The 18,161-nt window shown below is 51.3% G+C and overlaps 1 protein-coding gene across 1 annotated transcript in view; it reads left to right on the top strand.

The window, feature by feature from the left end:
* Positions 1-18,161, top strand: part of LOC146173699 (uncharacterized) — a 67,491-nt gene that overhangs the window by 24,342 nt on the left and 24,988 nt on the right. The window contains exons 2-3 of the mRNA XM_084584536.1: positions 7,946-8,058; positions 14,287-14,357. Of these exons, the coding sequence (XP_084440662.1) occupies positions 7,946-8,058; positions 14,287-14,357 (184 nt within the window). The remainder of the gene's footprint in view (positions 1-7,945; positions 8,059-14,286; positions 14,358-18,161) is intronic.

The following is an 18,161-nucleotide window of genomic DNA, read 5'->3' as shown; positions in this document are numbered from 1 at the left end:
GGATCGTAGTACGTTTTAAGGCGGCTCACGTGCACAGTTTCGCGGCCGCGATGACGCATGTCCGAAGAGGTAGTGAGTGGCTCCACGATGTAATTCACAGAGGAGGTTTGACGGATAATGCGGTAGGGGCCGTGATACTCGGTTCGAAATTTTGATGACAGTCCCGGTGGGGTGCCGGGAACCCAAAGCCAAACAAGAGATCCTGCAGGAAAAACGTGTGGCGTCTCATCTTTGTCGTGGTGATGCTTTTGGCGGCCTTGAGATGCCGATGTAAAACGCCGGGCCAACTGGCGACATTCCTCCGCATGTTTGGCAACGTCTGAAAGGAGAGTACACTCGGAGGAGTCAGGACGATATGGTAAAATAGTGTCCATCGTGGACGACGCCTCACGCCCATAAAGGAGGAAAAAAGGGCTAAATCCAGTAGTTGACTGCGTGGCGGTGTTGTAAGCGTATGTCACGAAAGGAAGAACAGCGTCCCAGTTCGTCTGATCGGCGGCAACGTACATCGTCAGCATATTTCCGAGAGTACGATTGAAGCGCTCAGTCAGCCCGTTAGTTTGAGGGTGGTAGGCCGTTGTGGTCCGATGTATGACGCGACATTCGGCCAGTAGAGCTTCAGCGACGTTGGATAGGAAGACGCGTCCTCGGTCACTTAGCAGCTCTCGCGGTGCGCCGTGGCGAAGAACAAAATGATGGAGTAAGAACAGGGCAACTTCACGGGCAGTAGCGGCGGGTAAAGCGGCGGTCTCGGCATACCGGGTGAGGTGGTCGATGCCGACGATAATCCACCGGTTCCCAGAAACCGTGCAGGGAAGTGGCCCGTAAAGGTCAACGCCAATGCGGTCAAAAGGGCGGGCCGGGCATGGAAGTGGTTGTAAGGGGCCAGAAGCACGAGGTGTGGAAGACTTCCGGCGCTGACAGGCGATGCAGGAGCGGACGTATTTGCGAATATAACCGTACATGCCGCGCCAATAGTAGCGTTGAGAGATTCTTTGAAACGTCTTGACGACACCAGGATGGGCACACTGAGGGTCGGCATGGAAAGAGGCGCAAACTTCATGTCGTAAATGGCGAGGAATGACGAGAAGCCATCGTCGACCATCAGTCATATAATTGCGGCGGTAGAGAAGACCATCTCGTAGGGCAAAGTGTGGTGCTTGACGGCGTAAAGCCCGAGAGGGTGCAGCAGCGTTAGAAGTGGACACGACGTCGATAAGAGAGGCGAGCCACGGGTCTTTGCGCTGCTCCGCAGGCATGTCAGCGATGGTTAGAGAGGAGAGGACGGGATCAGCCGCCGTAGAGCAAGCAGGTTCGTTGGAGAGGGGAGAACGAGACAGTGCGTCGGCGTCCATGTGTTTACGGCCAGAGCGATATATAACGCGGATGTCAAATTCCTGTAGGCGGAGAGCCCATCGTGCGAGGCGGCCGGACGGGTCTTTAAGAGAGGACAGCCAACATAACGCGTGGTGGTCCGTGACGACGTCAAACTGGCGACCGTAAAGGTAGGGTCGGAATTTCGTCAATGCCCACACAATTGCCAAACACTCCTTTTCCGTAACTGAGTAGTTGCATTCGGCTTTGGAGAGGACGCGACTCGCGTACGCGACGATGTATTCTTGAAAGCCATTTTTCCGTTGTGCCAAGACAGCTCCGAGGCCAACGCCACTCGCATCAGTATGGACCTCGGTAGGTGCTGTCAGGTCGTAGTGGCGAAGGATTGGTGGCGAAGTCAAAAGACGGCGCAATGCGTTGAACGCTTCGTCGCACTCGGCCGACCACGCAGTTAAGTCATTGTTTCCTCCGAGTAGTTTCGTCAGGGGTGCAATTATTGAAGCAAAATTCTGCACGAAGCGCCGAAAATAGGAGCATAGACCTATGAAGCTTCGAAGTTGCTTGAGCGAAACCGGCTTAGGAAACTCCGCCACTGCGCGCAGCTTGGCCGGATCAGGGCGAACACCTTCCTTAGAGACGATGTGCCCCAAAATAGTCAACTCCCTGGCACCGAAGTGACACTTCTTGAGATTCAGTTGCAGGCCGGCGTCAGTAAGGCAAACCAAAACTTGCCGCAAGCGCTCTAGGTGCGTAGCGAAGTCGGTGGAAAAGACAACAATGTCGTCCAAGTAGCAGAGGCAGATGTGCCACTTGAACTTCCGCAAGATGTTATCCATCATCCTTTCGAATGTGGCGGGCGCATTGCACAGACCGAAGGGCATCACATTAAATTCATAGAGGCCATCCGGCGTCACAAATGCGGTCTTCTCTCTGTCACAGGCGGCCATTGGTACTTGCCAGTAACCTGAACGTAAATCAAGAGATGAAAAGTACTCGGCACCTTGGAGGCAATCAAGAGCGTCGTCTATACGCGGAAGGGGGTAATTGTCCTTGTGGGTAATTTTGTTGAGGCGCCGGTAGTCGATACAAAAGCGAAACGAGCCATCTTTCTTTTTCACTAGCACCACTGGTGAAGACCAGGGGCTTTGTGATGGACGGATTACACCACGTTGTAGCATGTCCTCAACTTGCTCATTGATCACACGACGCTCTGCCGCTGACACACGATAGGGGCGCTGTCGAAAAGGCGAGTTAGAGCCGGTCTGAATGTGATGCGCGACTGTGGAAGTACGGCCGAGAGGTCTGTGGGCGGCGTCGAAGGCGAAGCGAAATGTCTGTAGAAGGGCCACAAGCTGAGTCCGGTAGGTGGAAGGAAGAGCGTCATCGATGGCGGTTCGGAAGAAGTCGTCTGGCAACGAATCAGGCGTCGGATCGGGCTGCAGAGCATCAATGTAGTTGCTGCGGTAGGTCTCGGAGGCGTCCAGGTCAGAGAGAAGGTGGGCTGGTTGAATAGAACCCGGAGATTCCCCATGTAGCAGAGTAATCGGGTGCGGAGACGGATTGTAGATGAGTAGCTTCGTGAAGCCACCGTGAACATCGAGAACAGCAGATGGCAGCGGCAGGTGCTTGCGGTGGATGAAGGATGCAGACGGCGTAAATAAAACACTAACGTCTGACACGGCAGGACACAAAAGAGGCACAAGGGCACAAGCCTCTGGTGCTACGTCGACATCTTCAGCGATGGTGAGCTTTTGAGGACACACTGAACGGTTGTCGTCGGGCAGTGCGTCGCACAGTGCAGAAAATTCTACTTCAGCTCGGGCGCAATCGATCACGGCGTTATGTTTAACAAGAAGTCCCATCCGAGGATCACGTCGTGGGAACAAGATGACAAAACGATGAACTCGACACTGTACAAAATGCCTTCAATGACGACACGCGCTGTACATGCTGCTAAAGGTGCAATTCTCTCTTCACTGGCAGTGCGGAGTGACAAACCGTTAAATGACGTCGTAACTTTTCGTAATCGTCGGCAGAGTTGCTCATGAATCACTGACACTGCAGCACCCGTATCGACCAGCGCATATACGGACAGACCATCGATAGAAATCATTATACCGTTCGTGGGAGAAATATGAGGCCTTGAGCTTTTCGCAGAGTACGCAGTTCTTGCCTCAGGAACCGCGGAGCTTAGTTTCCCTCATCAGCAGGGGGTGGTCGCCGGCGCATTGGTGACAGTGACCTGCGACGTGGAGAAGGAGAACGATTGGTCGTGTACGAACGCTGTTCGGCGGCGTATGCAGGAGAAGACGGAGCAGAACGAAGCAGCGGTGGGGAGTACTCCGAAGACGCAGGCTCGGGACGCGCAGCCATGCGGCGACGGCACCGACGGGCCACGTGTCCAGGGCAACCACAGTAGTAACAAATTGGGCGATTGTCAGAAGTACGCCACGAGTTGTAATAGCGCGGAGTCGCAGGATGAAGTGGAGCCGTTTGAGGAAGCGGTGCATGGCGTAGGACAGGCTGCACGGGTGGTAACGGCTCAGGCGGAGGCCGCGCAGCCACTGCCGCGTAGGTCAAAGGGGCTGGGACAGACGGTTGGCTATATTGTAGTGGTGCTCCGACGTATGTCAAAGGGGCGACGGCAGGAGCTTCAGGAAGCGTAGGAAGTGCTTCTGCGACTTGTTCGCGGATGACTTGCTGCAACTTTGGCGCCAAAGAAGAGGAAGCGTCAGGACGATGGGTAACGAGGGACAGTTGACGGGCAACTTCTTCTCGAATGAACTGCTTGATTTGTTGCAGCAAGGGGGACTGTTCTGCGTCAGCTGTTAAAGCTGCAAGAGGCTCCTGGTGTGAGAGCGAAGAACGAGTGATTTGACGGCGCTTGCGTAGTTCCTCAAAATTTTGGCATGCATTGATGACGTCGACCACGGTTGCTGGGTTTCTGGCCAGAAGCATCTGGCACGCGTCATCGTCGATTCCTTGTAAAATATGACTAATCTTGGCCTGTTCTGTCATTGAAGCGTCCACGCGCTTGCACAGATCTACAACATCTTCAATATAACTCGTAAAATTTTCGCCGGGTAGCTGTGCACGGCGGCGCAAGCGTTGCTCAGCGCGCAGCTTGCGCACTGCAGGCCTACCGAAGATATCGGAAAAAGTAGTCTTGAAAGCAGACCACGAGGAGATATCGGCCTCGTGGTTGCGGAACCACAGGTTGGCAACGTCCGTCAGGTAAAATATCACGTTATTTAATTTGAGACCGTCGTCCCATTTGTTGTGCGTACTGACCCGCTCATATGATGACAGCCAATCTTCCACGTCGTGGTCGCCGGTTCCGCTGAAGATAGGAGGATCACGCTGGCTCAAAGCTCCAGCGCAAAACACAGCGGATGAGGGGCCGGTTGGACTGGGGGTGGTAGCGTCGGTCATTGCTTGTGTCGGGAGTGTGCGGCTTCGAAGCTCCAGGACGGCAGGAAATCCTGACCTCCACCAAGTGAAAGGGGGTGTTTCTGTCCTTTAACAGGGATAATAGCCCTCTCCAAGTTGCACAAAGAACCACACAAGAGCACAGCCAGTCTAGGCCTTCCACAAGCGAGCTCGAGCAGCGCAGCGGCACTTTGTCGTCCTTATCCTCGTCTTCGTGGTATTCTCGCCTACTTCATCCTTGTCTTCGTATATCCTCGTGTAGTTCACTACAATTTATATATATATATGGATTGCTTGTTACTAATGGGCCAGAGTTAAATTCAAACAGGATGTCGCACAACTTTCCCGATTATCTATTTTATTCCAACAGTTTCGGACGGTGGACCGTCCTTCTTCAAGGTAGAATTGAGAATGGAGAATAAGTCCGCACATTACGCCACTGTTTGGAGAGGGAGAAGGAATTCTCGCTCTCCATCTTTGGAGAAGCAAACATTACTGAATAGATAGAAAGGGCGAAAAGCTCCAGTTGATTATTGGCTGGTAACGCCCTTTCTATCTATTCAGTAATGTTTGCTTCTCCAAATATGGAGAGCGAGAATTCCTTCTCCCTCTCCAAACAGTGGCGTGATGTGCGGACTTATTCTCCATTCTCAATTCTACCTTGAAGAAGGACGGTCCACCGTCCGAAACTGTTGGAATAAAATAGATAATCGGGAAAGTTGTGTGACATCCTGTTTGAATATATATATATATATATATATATATATATAGTAATAAAAAGTAAAATCTTGGCCCTCACGTGATATAGCAAGCGGTGGCATTTAGTATCAGTTTCTGCCTGCGGTTGTGATTGCAGCTGCGGTTTCTGCCTGTTGAGCCGACTGAGGAAGGTGCTACGAAAGAACGCGAAACATTCGGACCACTTCGCTCTGCTTTTCGCCTCTCCGGAGCGTGGGTCCGCTCCGGACACTAAAAAATACCGCGTACCAAGCACGCTTGGAGCACGACAAAATTGGCCTTGATCCCCTGACGCCCGGCCTCGAAGGCGTCAAGGGAGGATGGCCCCGAGCCATCCCGTCAAATCCAGGTCGCCGGGTCTTCTGCTGCTCATGATGACAGAGCCAAAGGGATTGCCGCGGATCACTTTACACAGCGGACGAGTACGAGTACCGGTCCCCACTCGTCGGCATGGAACGAAACCACAAAACTGCAAGACAAAAAAAGGTGCAGGTACCAGCAGCAGTGCGCCCGCGGTACCCGCGGGAAGATCCGAAGGCAGTGGGTTTGTTGTGACACTGACAAGGAAGGGCGGTATAGTTGCTTTCTCGCTTTGTGTTTTGAAAAATCTCACCGGCTCCGACAGACAAGGCTCACTGAACGAAAGAGAACCGACTTTTCAAAAGAACCGCCGTTCCAGCCATATAGCAGATCTCCATTCATAGAACAAAAGCAAAAGAACCACATAACTCGCTCTCCAAAAGAGCGGCGCACTCCGCTCAAAAGACAGCTGAGGGCCAGGACATTATTGCGAATCTTGCGAGAAAGGGCAGAAGGTTGCTTTCTCGCATCGCTAATAGATGGCGCGGAAGTCGCACCCGCTTGTGACGGAAAGGTTCACTGAACGGGAGAACCAGCAACCAGCTCTCCAAAAGATCCGACGGCTCCGACCGCTCCGGCCGCTCCGGATCCGACGGCTCCGGCGGATCCGGCTCCGACTTTGCAGAGCCAAATGGCTCACCGGCTCTTTGAAAGGAGCGGCTCCGAAGATCCGGCTCGCTCCGAAGCGACCCATCGCTAGTTGCAGCGACTGCCGGCGCTGCGGCGGACGTGTCCGTTAACAACATATTCAGAGATATTACAGCATTTGCGCTTTGAAAGGCAGACATTCTGGAAGCACGCTAAGGGTCTTAGTAAATCAGAAGAGTGTCACCTTCGAAGGTTCAAAACTATGTCATTTAATAATCCAGCAACACTTCACGCCATGAGCCCGAATCCTTTTCGGCGCAGTGCAAATTTTGTGACCAGAAGGCAAGCTTGTACTATATGGTATGGGCTTGTCAACAAAATACCAGTATTGACATAATAAATCAGCCAACGTGGGAAGGCTGGGAGGCGGCTCTGTCTAGCTCGGACCTCGAGGAACAACAAGCCCTTGTCGAAAGAGCACGGGCAGCGGCTTTTACCAACGGTGTCCCGGACTAGGAACCCGACCAGCCTTCGCTTAATCTAAGTCAATATGAATAAATGTTTTCATCATCATCATCTGCGAAGCAGACAGCTGTGGCGGCGTCCACGCCTCCAGCTTGAGGTGATTTCCAAACATGATTTGACCATCAGCTCTGAATGCTTACAGTGCAACTGGTGGTGCAGTGGTAAGACGCCCGACTACCGTACCGGAGTACCCGGGTTCGAACCCGACCTCGGCGGTTGCGTTTCGATGGAGGCGAAACGGAGTGGCGTCCGTGTGCTGTGCGATGTCAGTGCACGTTAAAGAACCCCAGGTGATCAAAATTTCCGGAGTCCTCCACTACGGCGTCTCTCATAGCCTTAGTCGCTTTGGGACGTTAAACCCCACAAACCAAACCAAACCAATCATTCCAAAATTACGGAGAAAACCACATGCCCCGCAGCAGTGGCTCAGTGGTAACACGCGCGACTATTGAATGGGTTGGAATATGACTGGCGGCAGCTGTGTTTCGATGGAGGCGAAAGGGAGAAGCGTCCATGGGCTGTGCGATGTCAATGCATGTTAAATATCCTCAGCTGTTCAAAATTACACCGCAGCCCTCCAATGAGGCACATCTTTCCTTTTTGTTTTAGTCCTACCTTTATCCTTTACATTACGGCTCGACTCAGGTTCCTATGGAGAAAGTGTAATAGATGCTGCGACACTCCTTCCAACAAACCACCCCTTTAAATGTCTTTTCCGAGCACGGAGCTAAAGGGTAAATCAGACGTAAAGATGACCTCTAATGAATATTATATTGGAAGGATAGGCGCACTATCTTCGCACACTCGATGTACACCAGAATCATGTCGTAGAGGTCATTTCCAACCGTTATTTGACATTTAGCGCCGCATTCGAGAAGGGGAGCTTCACTCTAAAAGCGTAGTTAAGTGAATAAGTGGGAGGCGGTCGTACCTGTTTGGTGTGATATATTTCTGTGACTTTTATTTTCAGCTGCCGAGAGTATGGTATGAAGTTTGGGTCGGGGAGTTCTACCGCCATTATGACTGCCCGTTTACAATATTTTACCCTGACCAAGGAAAAATTGCCACTGGGAACGCATATTCGTAAGTACAATTTTCAATCAAGTGTTACTTTATCAATTGTTAATCGCCTAATATCTGTAAGGCTGGGAATTGCGCAGCGCTACTTTAGACAGCTAAAGTATTTGTAAAAGAAATTTTTCGAGATCACTGCAGAGTCTGCACTACAGAAATACGTATGCATGAGCGTTGCTTTGTTGTCGGTGAGATGTTTCAGCGGGGTTCCGCGAGTGACAGATACAGCGGCTTTCCTTTCTTGTTAACCAAATATATATAACGCCGGTGAATTTCGACTCGTTCAACTGAACGCTGGTAGTGTTCGACAAAGGGACGCGCGATGTTACCGGGTGCAGGAGCAACGCTCGGGCTTTCTCATTTCTGCACTGAACATTCTGCAGTGCTCTCGGAATTTGCAGACTGCAGTTAGTTGATGACCTTTTTACACACTTTCTAACCATTAATCCCACCCACTTGTGCAGGCAAATGGACGTCCATATTACCCCTCCCGGCTGTGTCAACATTTTATCGACTCAATTGGCTGTGATTATTGAACTAATTAATCCACATCAACCATTTTGTCACTTGCACACTTTTTCTTGACACTCTATCCGAAGGTATCAATGTTTTTCCGGTACACCAAATCGTTCCTCTTTTACAGACAAGGTCATGCCCAGGCGAAACCCGCTTACATTGCCATACGATGCTTACGCATTAACAAATTGTAGTTCACTATCCCTGAACCAAGTTTCGCGAGCGTTGGCAGTCGGCGCAGCTGCCGCTTCGAGCTGCGTTCTGCGGCTCTCGCTTTTCGAACGTCTCGGCAGCCTGTCTAGCACATATGTGGTCTCTGTCTTAGCGAGAGTGGCTTCTAGGCATGGAGGAAGAAAAAAATTGGAGGCTTATCAAGGTTAAGCCCAGTGGATGCGAAGCATGTTAAGCAGCTGCCTCAATGTGGATGGGGCTAAGTAACGGAGACGTGGTTTTAGGTTAATCGTCGTACTTTATTCTTTGCAGCCCGACAAACACACTCTTATGGTCCGTAAATGCATGACTCTTGGTTGGCACGTCACTTACGCATACACGCCCGGCGCAAAGACGCTGGCGCGGTTGCGGGCACAGAGACTGACGCGACGGCGGGCGCGCGCCGCTTCATCCCTGGCGTGACGTCACTTATCACGTGATGCAGCGATGGTGGCACCGCCGCCGCGTCATGCGCGACGGCGCGAACCGAAGCATGGAGGCCTCCGCCGGGCGACATCCGACGGCGCGATATGAGGCCCCATCTGCAGCAGGTGTGACGTCATCACGTGAAGTCACATCATGTGATCTCACTTAAAGGTCAATGGTGGCCACCGCCGGGAGGCGACCGACGGCGCGATATGAGGCCCCATCTGCAGCCGGTGTGACGTCATCACGTGACGTCATGTCACGTGACCCCACTTCAGGGTCAATGGTGTCCACCGCCGGGCGTCGCGCGAAGGCCCGAAACCTACGTTAATATGCTTCGCATAAAAACTGAGTGAGCGCGCGCAGCCTCCACAACCCAACCTCCTTCGACGCCACTACCATCTCTTTCTTGCTCTCAATGATTGTCGCAAATTCAGCCAATACATTTGGCAGACTCAAAAGTAGCAGAGTACATGGTATTCTGTAGTGACCGTGGATGCCCCAGCGGAAATCCTACCGGAGTGGACTACCGAACGTCGCGCGCCTCGTCGTAACACATGTTACTTTATTTACAAATTTAGCATTGTACTCCGTGTTTAAAGGCACACTGGTGAGAACTGCAGGTAGGTCTTTCATCCACAGTTCACCAGGAAGACTACGGATTCCAAAGAGCGCTGCATGCAGTACATGTATTTCAGGTCTGCATTTCATAAATGAAGCAGACGATTTTCCTCTCGAGGAATACATGCAAATATCCTGACAAGCAAATATTTCGTTTCTCGAGGATATTAACCTTTGGAGCAACAGCACCGAGCCATGTGTCTGTGTAGCTCCAGCATCCCGGAATGAAGCATTTAATATGGCATGCACTTTGTTGTTGGGCTAGTTTTTTGATTCCATGCTTGCAGGACTCGGCGCACAAAGACGAAGCACAAGAACAAATAGGACGTAGCGCGAAGCACAAGAACACGAAAGATGATAGGACAAAGCGGATCCTTTTTGTGCTTGACTTTGGACGCCGAGCCCCGCAAGCGTTTCATATGGCAACAGTCGAGGGGACCTAACCACACGTTGCGCAATACACGTGTGCACTGTGGCGGTGGCACCTCCGAGGGCATCGGCCCGCCTGAAGGTCCGAAGTTCCATCCATCGTCAGTGCTCAGCGCGCGCCTCAGGTTTCTAGCGCAGGCGTCGCGTAACGATGGAATTCCTCCCGAGCGGAGCGTGCGAAACCGCAACCGAAACCAGCTACCGCCTACCGCTTGCCGCGTCACGGGACAGGTATTTCTCATGATGCTGTCCATTATACATTTTATGACGTAGCTTACTCCATGCTCGTGGCGCTCCTTCCTGGTTTCTGTGCCTCAATGCGCACCTCCCCCTCCCCCCCCTCCCGCTCCGCCATTTCGTAGAAGGTGAGGACATCCTTTGAAGACCCGCCGAGGTGGCGCAGTGGTAAGACGCCCGAATACTGTGCCGGAGTTCCCGGGTTCGAACCCGACCTCGGCGGCTGCGTTTCGATGGAGGCGAAACGAAGTGGCGTCCGTGTGCTGTGCAATGTCAGCGCACGTTAAAGATCCCCAGGTGGTCTAAATTACTCCGTAGCCCTCCACTACGGCTCCCCTTTCTCTCTTTCTACTTTCACTCCCACCTTCCTCCCTTCCCTTACCGCGCGGTTCAGGTGTCCACAGAGCAAGTGTGACAGATACTGCGCCTTTTCCTTCCTGTGAACCAACCAACCTTTGAAGAGTCGGTGCCAGCTTCGCTATAGCTTCGCGAGGGCACGCGCCATATTTGCTCCCACTTCGTGTTCCGTCTGCGTCAGTTGTACGTGCGGCATCGCCTTCGTGCACTCCGAAAATGGCGGAAGGTTGTTTACAGTTCATACGCTGTGGTGAGCTTATGCTGCGTAGAACAGGACTGGAGTATGTCGTCAACTACTCGGGACAACAAGTAGCGGCCGTGGTCCGTCAGCAATAGGCGTGGAGCACCCTGGTGAAGGATGACATTTTGTAACAGGACATCGGCAACAGCGGTGGTGCAACTGGTTGATAGTGCATGCATGATAGCGTACCGATTGGCGTAGTCAGTCGCAACAGCGATCCAGCGGTTGCCGGAACTGGACGTCGGAAAAGGCATGAGGAGGTGTAGTCCTACACAGTGGAAGGGTTCGTGGGGTACGTCGATAGGCTGCAGAAGGCCGGCAGGCAAAGTGGATGGACGCTTCCTGCACTGACAGATGTCACAGCTGGCAACGTAACGCCGAAGACTACTATATCGACCGTGCCAGAAGAAGCGGCTTCGGACCCGATCGTACTTTTCTGAGGCACTGAGGTGACCCGCGGTGGGCAGGTGATGTAGTTCTCTGAGGACAGATGAGCAGAGACTTTGGGGGAGGACAAGCAGGATCGGAGGTCTGTCAGGGCGAAGGTTGCGGCGGTATAGGATGTCATCGCGAAGACCCAAGAGTTCAAGTGAAGGGTCTGAGGTGTCACTGGTGAGACAATTGATTAGTGGACGCAAGAAGGAGTCTTGCCGCTGCTCGTCCGCGATGTTAAGCAGATGAGATATAGCGAACAAGCAAGGGTCGAGATCATTGTTTGCAGAACCTGGCGGTTCCACAGGGTGACGAGACAGACAGTCAGCATCTTGATGTAGACGCCGTTATTTGTAGACAACGGTTTAAGAATACTCTTAGAGGCGCAGTGCCCAACGATCAAGTCGGCCTGGGGAGTACTCAGTGAAGAAGCCAACCAAGAGCGTGGTGGTCAGTTACAACCGAGAAAGGTCGGCCAAACAGGCAGGGTCGAAATTTAGACACGGCCCAACCAAGGGCTAGGCACTCGCGCTGTCTAATAAAGTAATTGCTCTCGGCGGCGATAAGAAGGCGGATAGCATATGCGAATGACATGGCCTTGACCTTGGTGACGTTGGGCAAGCACGGCGCCGATAGTGTATCCGCTCGCACCTGTGCGAACTTCAGTTGAAGCCGGTGTGTAGAAATGGGTCAATACTGGTGGTGAGGTGAGCAAGTGAATCAGTGAAGAAAATGCATCTCCTTGAGCAAGGGGTCTCTTAAGGATGTCGGTGAGGGAACGGGCGACGACCGCAAAAATTTTGGTGAAACGTTGGAAATCGGAGCACAAGCCGACAAAACTTCGAACATTCGTAGACGACTAAGGAAGTTGGAAGTCCTTGACAGCCCGGCGATTGTCATACAAGCTGTACATATTCCAACGACAACAGAAGTACCACCATCGGCGACACGGACAACAGCTAAGGGGCAGAAGTGAGCACTTTCCTTAGGCGATGGTAGAGACGGGCATTGATAACGGAGACGTTCGCTCCCATGTAGATCACAGCTGTAACAGGGATCCCGTCCATGTCGAAGCTAAGCATGTTCCGTCGGGCCTGGACACCCTACTGAAAAACCAAAAGTTCTAAGGGGCAATAACCTCATAAAATCTCATTTAATCGCATAGAGTCTCATACGGTGCACATCATTATCATAAAATATCGTACATAATTTATGATAATGTACAAGAAACTATGAGAACTTATGCAATTATATGCGACTTGTACATGATTTCTTATGTGAATTGAGTGAGATTGTGTGAGAAAATGTGAGGTTATTGCCCCTTACAGTTTTTTCAGTAGGGCAGTTGGAGGGTTTTCGGGTCGAGTCGTCAGAGCATTGTCACGTCCAGACGCTGCAGCCGTCAGTTTTCCGATAACATCGAGCATACGGGTCAAGAGATGACGGGCGGCGAGAATGGGGCGACGGAGAACGATGGCGGTAGGCGACGACGAATGGTTGATGGGCAGAGTCTGGGCGTCGGAGCTTGAGAGTTGCTGTTCAGAGGGCGATGAAGAGCGGCGGGATAGGACAGAATCCGGGTAGCGGCGGTAGTCGATGGCGGACGAGTTCGGCAGTGTCGAGAGATGTGACCGACTCGGGAGCAGTTAAAGAATATAGGCCTGCTGTCAGGTGTTTTCCACTTATCTGCGTAGCGACGGCGATGGTAGCACGCATGTCCAGAACCAAGTACCGGGGACGCACGGCGAGCATCTGGGGTGTTAATGGAGCATATAGGTGAGATCCCGAGACTGGCGAATTCTTGCTGGACAACAGCTTGTATAAGGGATACCGTAGGGTCACTGTCTGGTACCGAGAGTTGTGAAACTGTGGGAGATGCTGCTTCTAGTTCCCGGCGCACAAGTCATCTCAGGCTGTAGGATGTTGGCGGAGGGCAAGGTGGGTCGCGTCCACGCAGGACGACGTCGCAACCGCGAACGGCAGCCGCGTAAACTGAGAGGAAATACGGCGGCTTTTCACCTGCCCAAACCGGCGGCATTCTTTTATAATCGTGTCAACCGTTCCGCAGTCCTTGTACATGAGTAAATTAAAGGCGTCGTCTGCTATTCCCTTTAATACGTGACCAACTTTATCACTCTCTGACATTGCGGTGTCAACGTTCATGCAGAGGGCCAAAATGTCCTGAATGTATGACGTATACGACTCTGTGGACGATTCTTTTCGGCATGCAAGCTCCTCTTCCGCGGCTAGGTGACGCCCGATTGGCTTACTAAACAAGTCAGAAAGCTTCCGCTTGCAGAGGTCCCAACTGGTTAGTTCATCCTCGTGCCCTTGCAGTGCCCGTTAGGCAGGCAATGACGTTAGCCAACTTCATGGTCGGGTCCCAACTGTTGTGTGCGCTCACGCGCTCGTACATAGCGAGCCAGTTCTCCACATCAGCACCGTCCACTCCATTGAAGGTTCTGGGATTACGCGGGTGGATGATGATAACCGGTGTGGAGAGCGGCGATTGTGCGGCCCCGTCGCTGGGCATGGCTGAATAGCAGGGAAGTCGAAGAGATATATATTCTTTAACTGGTGGTTATGATAATTGTGGCGTGATAATAATGTTGGCTTCACTATAAATGTCTCTTTTAAGACGTCCTCAAGTTTGCTTTCCAGCCTTTGGCCCTATGTATTACCTCTCGCTGATAATACCAATGTTCTAATTTATCACGTACTGGTCTGTATTAGCAAGAGTGGCCGTAATGTACTTTGCATTTGCGCAGTGATGCGGGTATCCAGTCTACAATGATCTCCAATGCCATATACGAACGAGACCGGGTCCGATACAATATCTGTGAGTACCCAAACATTCTTACGAGGACAGAAAGCTCGGTAAGTTAGTTAAGATCCATAACACAATAGCGAAAAAAAAAAAACGGGGACGAAATGAAGAAAAGACGAAGCTAAGAAAGGAAAAAGAAGAGCTGTTTTTTCGCGCCGGTCATGTCGTCTTTTGGTTTCCTCCTCGCTTTTTGCGCTGTTGAATAAAGGAGCCAAAATACTTGAAAATGGTCACTCAGACATGCATACATGCATGCGAACCCACAAATCGCGCGCGAGCGCTCGCACACACACACGCACACACATACACTCACACGAGTACATACGCACACCCACGCACGCACACACACACACACGCACTCACATAAGTACACACACACAAACACAAACACGCACACACACACGCACGCAGCACACACACGCACTCACATAAGTACACACGCACGCACACACACCCGCGCACACACACACACACGCACTCACATAAGTACACACACACAAACACAAACACGCACACACACACGCACGCAGCACACACACGCACTCACATAAGTACACACGCACGCACACACACCCGCGCACACACACACACACACATACGTACACCATTCTTTTTCTTGCCCATCTTAATGCCTAGCACAACTTATGTGTACTATATCGATGGGTAGCTAATGTCCAGTATAAGTGCACTGAGCTAACGGTAGGCATTAATTAATTATAGTTATTATTTATTTTAATAGAAATTTGAATTTTACGCGACAACTTCATCAGATATCGTTTGATGAGCTTATGTTTAGCAATAATTGCACTGTATTATATGTAGATACTATTTACCGCTAATTAGCTTTTTATGAATTAAAATGGTTCCTTATGCGGCATCGTGACATATATTAGGACAGCTTATAGCGAGCACAAATATATCGTATATCTGCTGGCCATAATTATTTACCTTTAACCAGGTAATTGTAAATAAAAATTTAGCACTTGGCCACAACTCCTTTATATATAACTGGAAAGGTATCCACGTGTAGAATTAGAAATTTAATATCCATCCGCACAAAAGCCTTGTAAAAAAGAGCTAACGTTCTTCTGCGTTAAAAACGCTTAGCAGTATCAATGTATCCTTTGCGCATCGATGATATGCATGGAGACAAGTGGCCAGGATTGTTTTAACTGCTGCCTCAAATGTGTAATGGTTTTATTTATTTTAAAAACTTTAGAAATTTTGTTATGTTGATTGTTTCTTAGCTCTACGATATTTGTATTTGTTTTGTTTCCTCGCTTTCGGCTCTAGATCGTGTTAGTCGTTGGAAAATTTTCATGGTATCTTTTCACGGTCTTGCGTATTTTATTGCGAAAGCAATACTGCTAGCACTTCGAGCCTTTGGCGTGTCGTGGCGCCTCCATACCTGGCCTTTCACGTGACCGTGTGACGTCACGCCAGACAGACAGACGGGGCCCCAGCTCGCGCCATCGGATGGTGGCGGTGAGTCCTTACAGGAGCCGCAGCAGTGACGTCACACCATTTTCACGTGACCATGTGACGTCACGCCAGACCGAGAGACGGGGCCCCAGCTCGCGACATCGGACGGTGGCGGCGAGTCCATACACGGAGCTGTGTCGCAGCCGAGAATGGGCGCCCGCTGTTTGTGACGTCACGCTAGGAGGATAAATGGGGCTGTGGCTCGACTCCTCGCAGCAGTCGGGGCGCAGCCTTACGGTATGTCGGATGATGCGTATAAGGCGTATAAGGCACATTTAAATGGGCAAACAAGAAGTGAATTAAGCTACTAGAAACAACCAGAAGCAACCAACACCAGCATTCGTGCTTTCGCATTACTCCAAAGTAGATTCTGCAGTGCTGTAATTTTTTTCGTTTTGTTTAATTTAGTTGTACGGCATTTATCTCACCACGAGTGGCAGATACAGATCTTTCCCTTCGTATCTGTGCCTGACGACGCCCTTACGCGTCTAGGTACTTCTCTTATATATCAGGAGTGGATCAAACACTTTAACAAGAACGTTAAAAGTTCAGCGCCATTGTTCGTGCATCCTCACGAAGCGTCTACGCGTGGCGTGGCTCTTTAATGACTAATTACATATATGGTTTGTCTTGCTAATGGGGCTGACCGCCCCAAGGCGACTAAGGCTATAATAGGCGCCTATAGTAGAGGGCTCCGGAAATTTCCACCGCCTGGTGTTGTTAACGGGCAACAAAATCGCACAGGACAGAGCACCTTGCTTTTCGCCTCCATGTAAATAATTACGTTTATTGCCATAGGGATACTGAAAAGCACACTACGTCTTCGCATTGGTTGGTTTGTGGGGTTTAACGTTCCAAAGCAACTCAGGCTATGAGAGACGCCGTAGTGGAGGACTCCGGAAATTTCGACCACCTGGGGTTCTTTAACGTGCACTGACACCGTACAGCACACGGACGCCTTGCTTTTCGCCTCCATCGAAAAGCTGCCGCCGAGGCCGGGATTCGATCCCGCGTCCTTGGGAACAGCAGTCGAGCGTCGTAACCACTGCGCCACCCCGGCGGGGTATCGTTTCCCTGCCCATCAGAATCACTGGAACATTTCTGGAGTCCTCCACTACAGCGTCTCTCATAGCTTGAGTTGCTTTGGGACGTTAAACCCCACAAACCAAACCAAATCAATTTCTTGGCAGACGTAAATAGCATCGTGACACGATGGACGCATGTTTGCTCGTCACTGCGCTTCATTTTGAAACAATGGTAAAGTGGCACCGAAATTTATTCACGACATTCGTTTTATTGAAAAAACAACAACATAAAATCATGACCCTACTGGAGCGCATGGCACTATTGGAGAACCTTATGCCTTCGCAGCGGGCTCTCATCGTCCACCTGACGGATGAGGCTGCTAAAAGACAAGTTGGCTTGCCAGCCGCCTTTCACATGACGGCCCCCATCTCTCAGGCGTGTTTCGGGAGGGGCCGATCGGCTTTTAGAGCGCAGCCCTTTGGCGCCCGTTCCTGGGTTTCGCGGCGGCGTCGGCCTCGTAACCAGTTCCGCCCCCCTTTCAGCTCCCCAGTTCGAGCCGGCGCTTCGGCTACCGGAGCCTCGCAGGATGAGGGGGGGGGAGGGGGGTACACTCAGCGGCGAAGGATGGGGGGATGAGCGCGAACCGGAGAACACGAGGAAAGGAGGGGGGGGGGAAGGGTCGCTGGAGGCAGGCGCTGCGTAGATAATAATTAATTGGTTCACAGGAACATAAAGGCGCAGTATCTGTCACACTTGTTTCTGTGGACGCCTGAACCGCGCCGTGAGGGAAGGGAGGAAGGTGGGAGTGAAAGTGGATAGAGAGAAAGAGGTGCTGCCTAGAACACCGTCACCGTCATGCAGAAAGAGGAGGAGGGCCCTCCCCCTTCTTCATGCATGGCGGCGAGGGTGTTCTGCGGTTGCCGAAACGCCGCAGCTCGCTATCAGCGGATCACGGTACGTGCATCCCGCTCTCACTCGCTTCACTTGCTAGCGGTAGCGACATCAGTAAGTTGCTGCTATCTGTGCGTCGCGCAACGTTCCTATGGACTCACGAGCTGCCTCCCGCAACCTCCCGATAACTCAATTGCTCTCTTCATTTCTCCGACCACAAAGCTTCTTTCATGACAGCCAAGAACTGTTAGTGGAGTGTTTCTTGAAGGGATACGTGTGAAAAATAAAAAAAAAACGTTGTATGTAATTGTAAATACAAGTCTTCCCAGAAATCGTTGCCTCAATATATTGAAAACGTGAAACAAATGATGAGCTGCGCTCAAATTTGACGGCCTGTCAGATATTAGCGTAGGGAAG

The sequence above is a fragment of the Amblyomma maculatum genome, chromosome 11, assembly GCF_055883805.1.
Source record: "Amblyomma maculatum isolate TAMU_Amacu chromosome 11, ASM5588380v1, whole genome shotgun sequence".
Taxonomy (NCBI): Eukaryota; Metazoa; Arthropoda; class Arachnida; order Ixodida; family Ixodidae; genus Amblyomma; species Amblyomma maculatum.
This window is presented reverse-complemented; position numbering and strand designations above follow the sequence as displayed.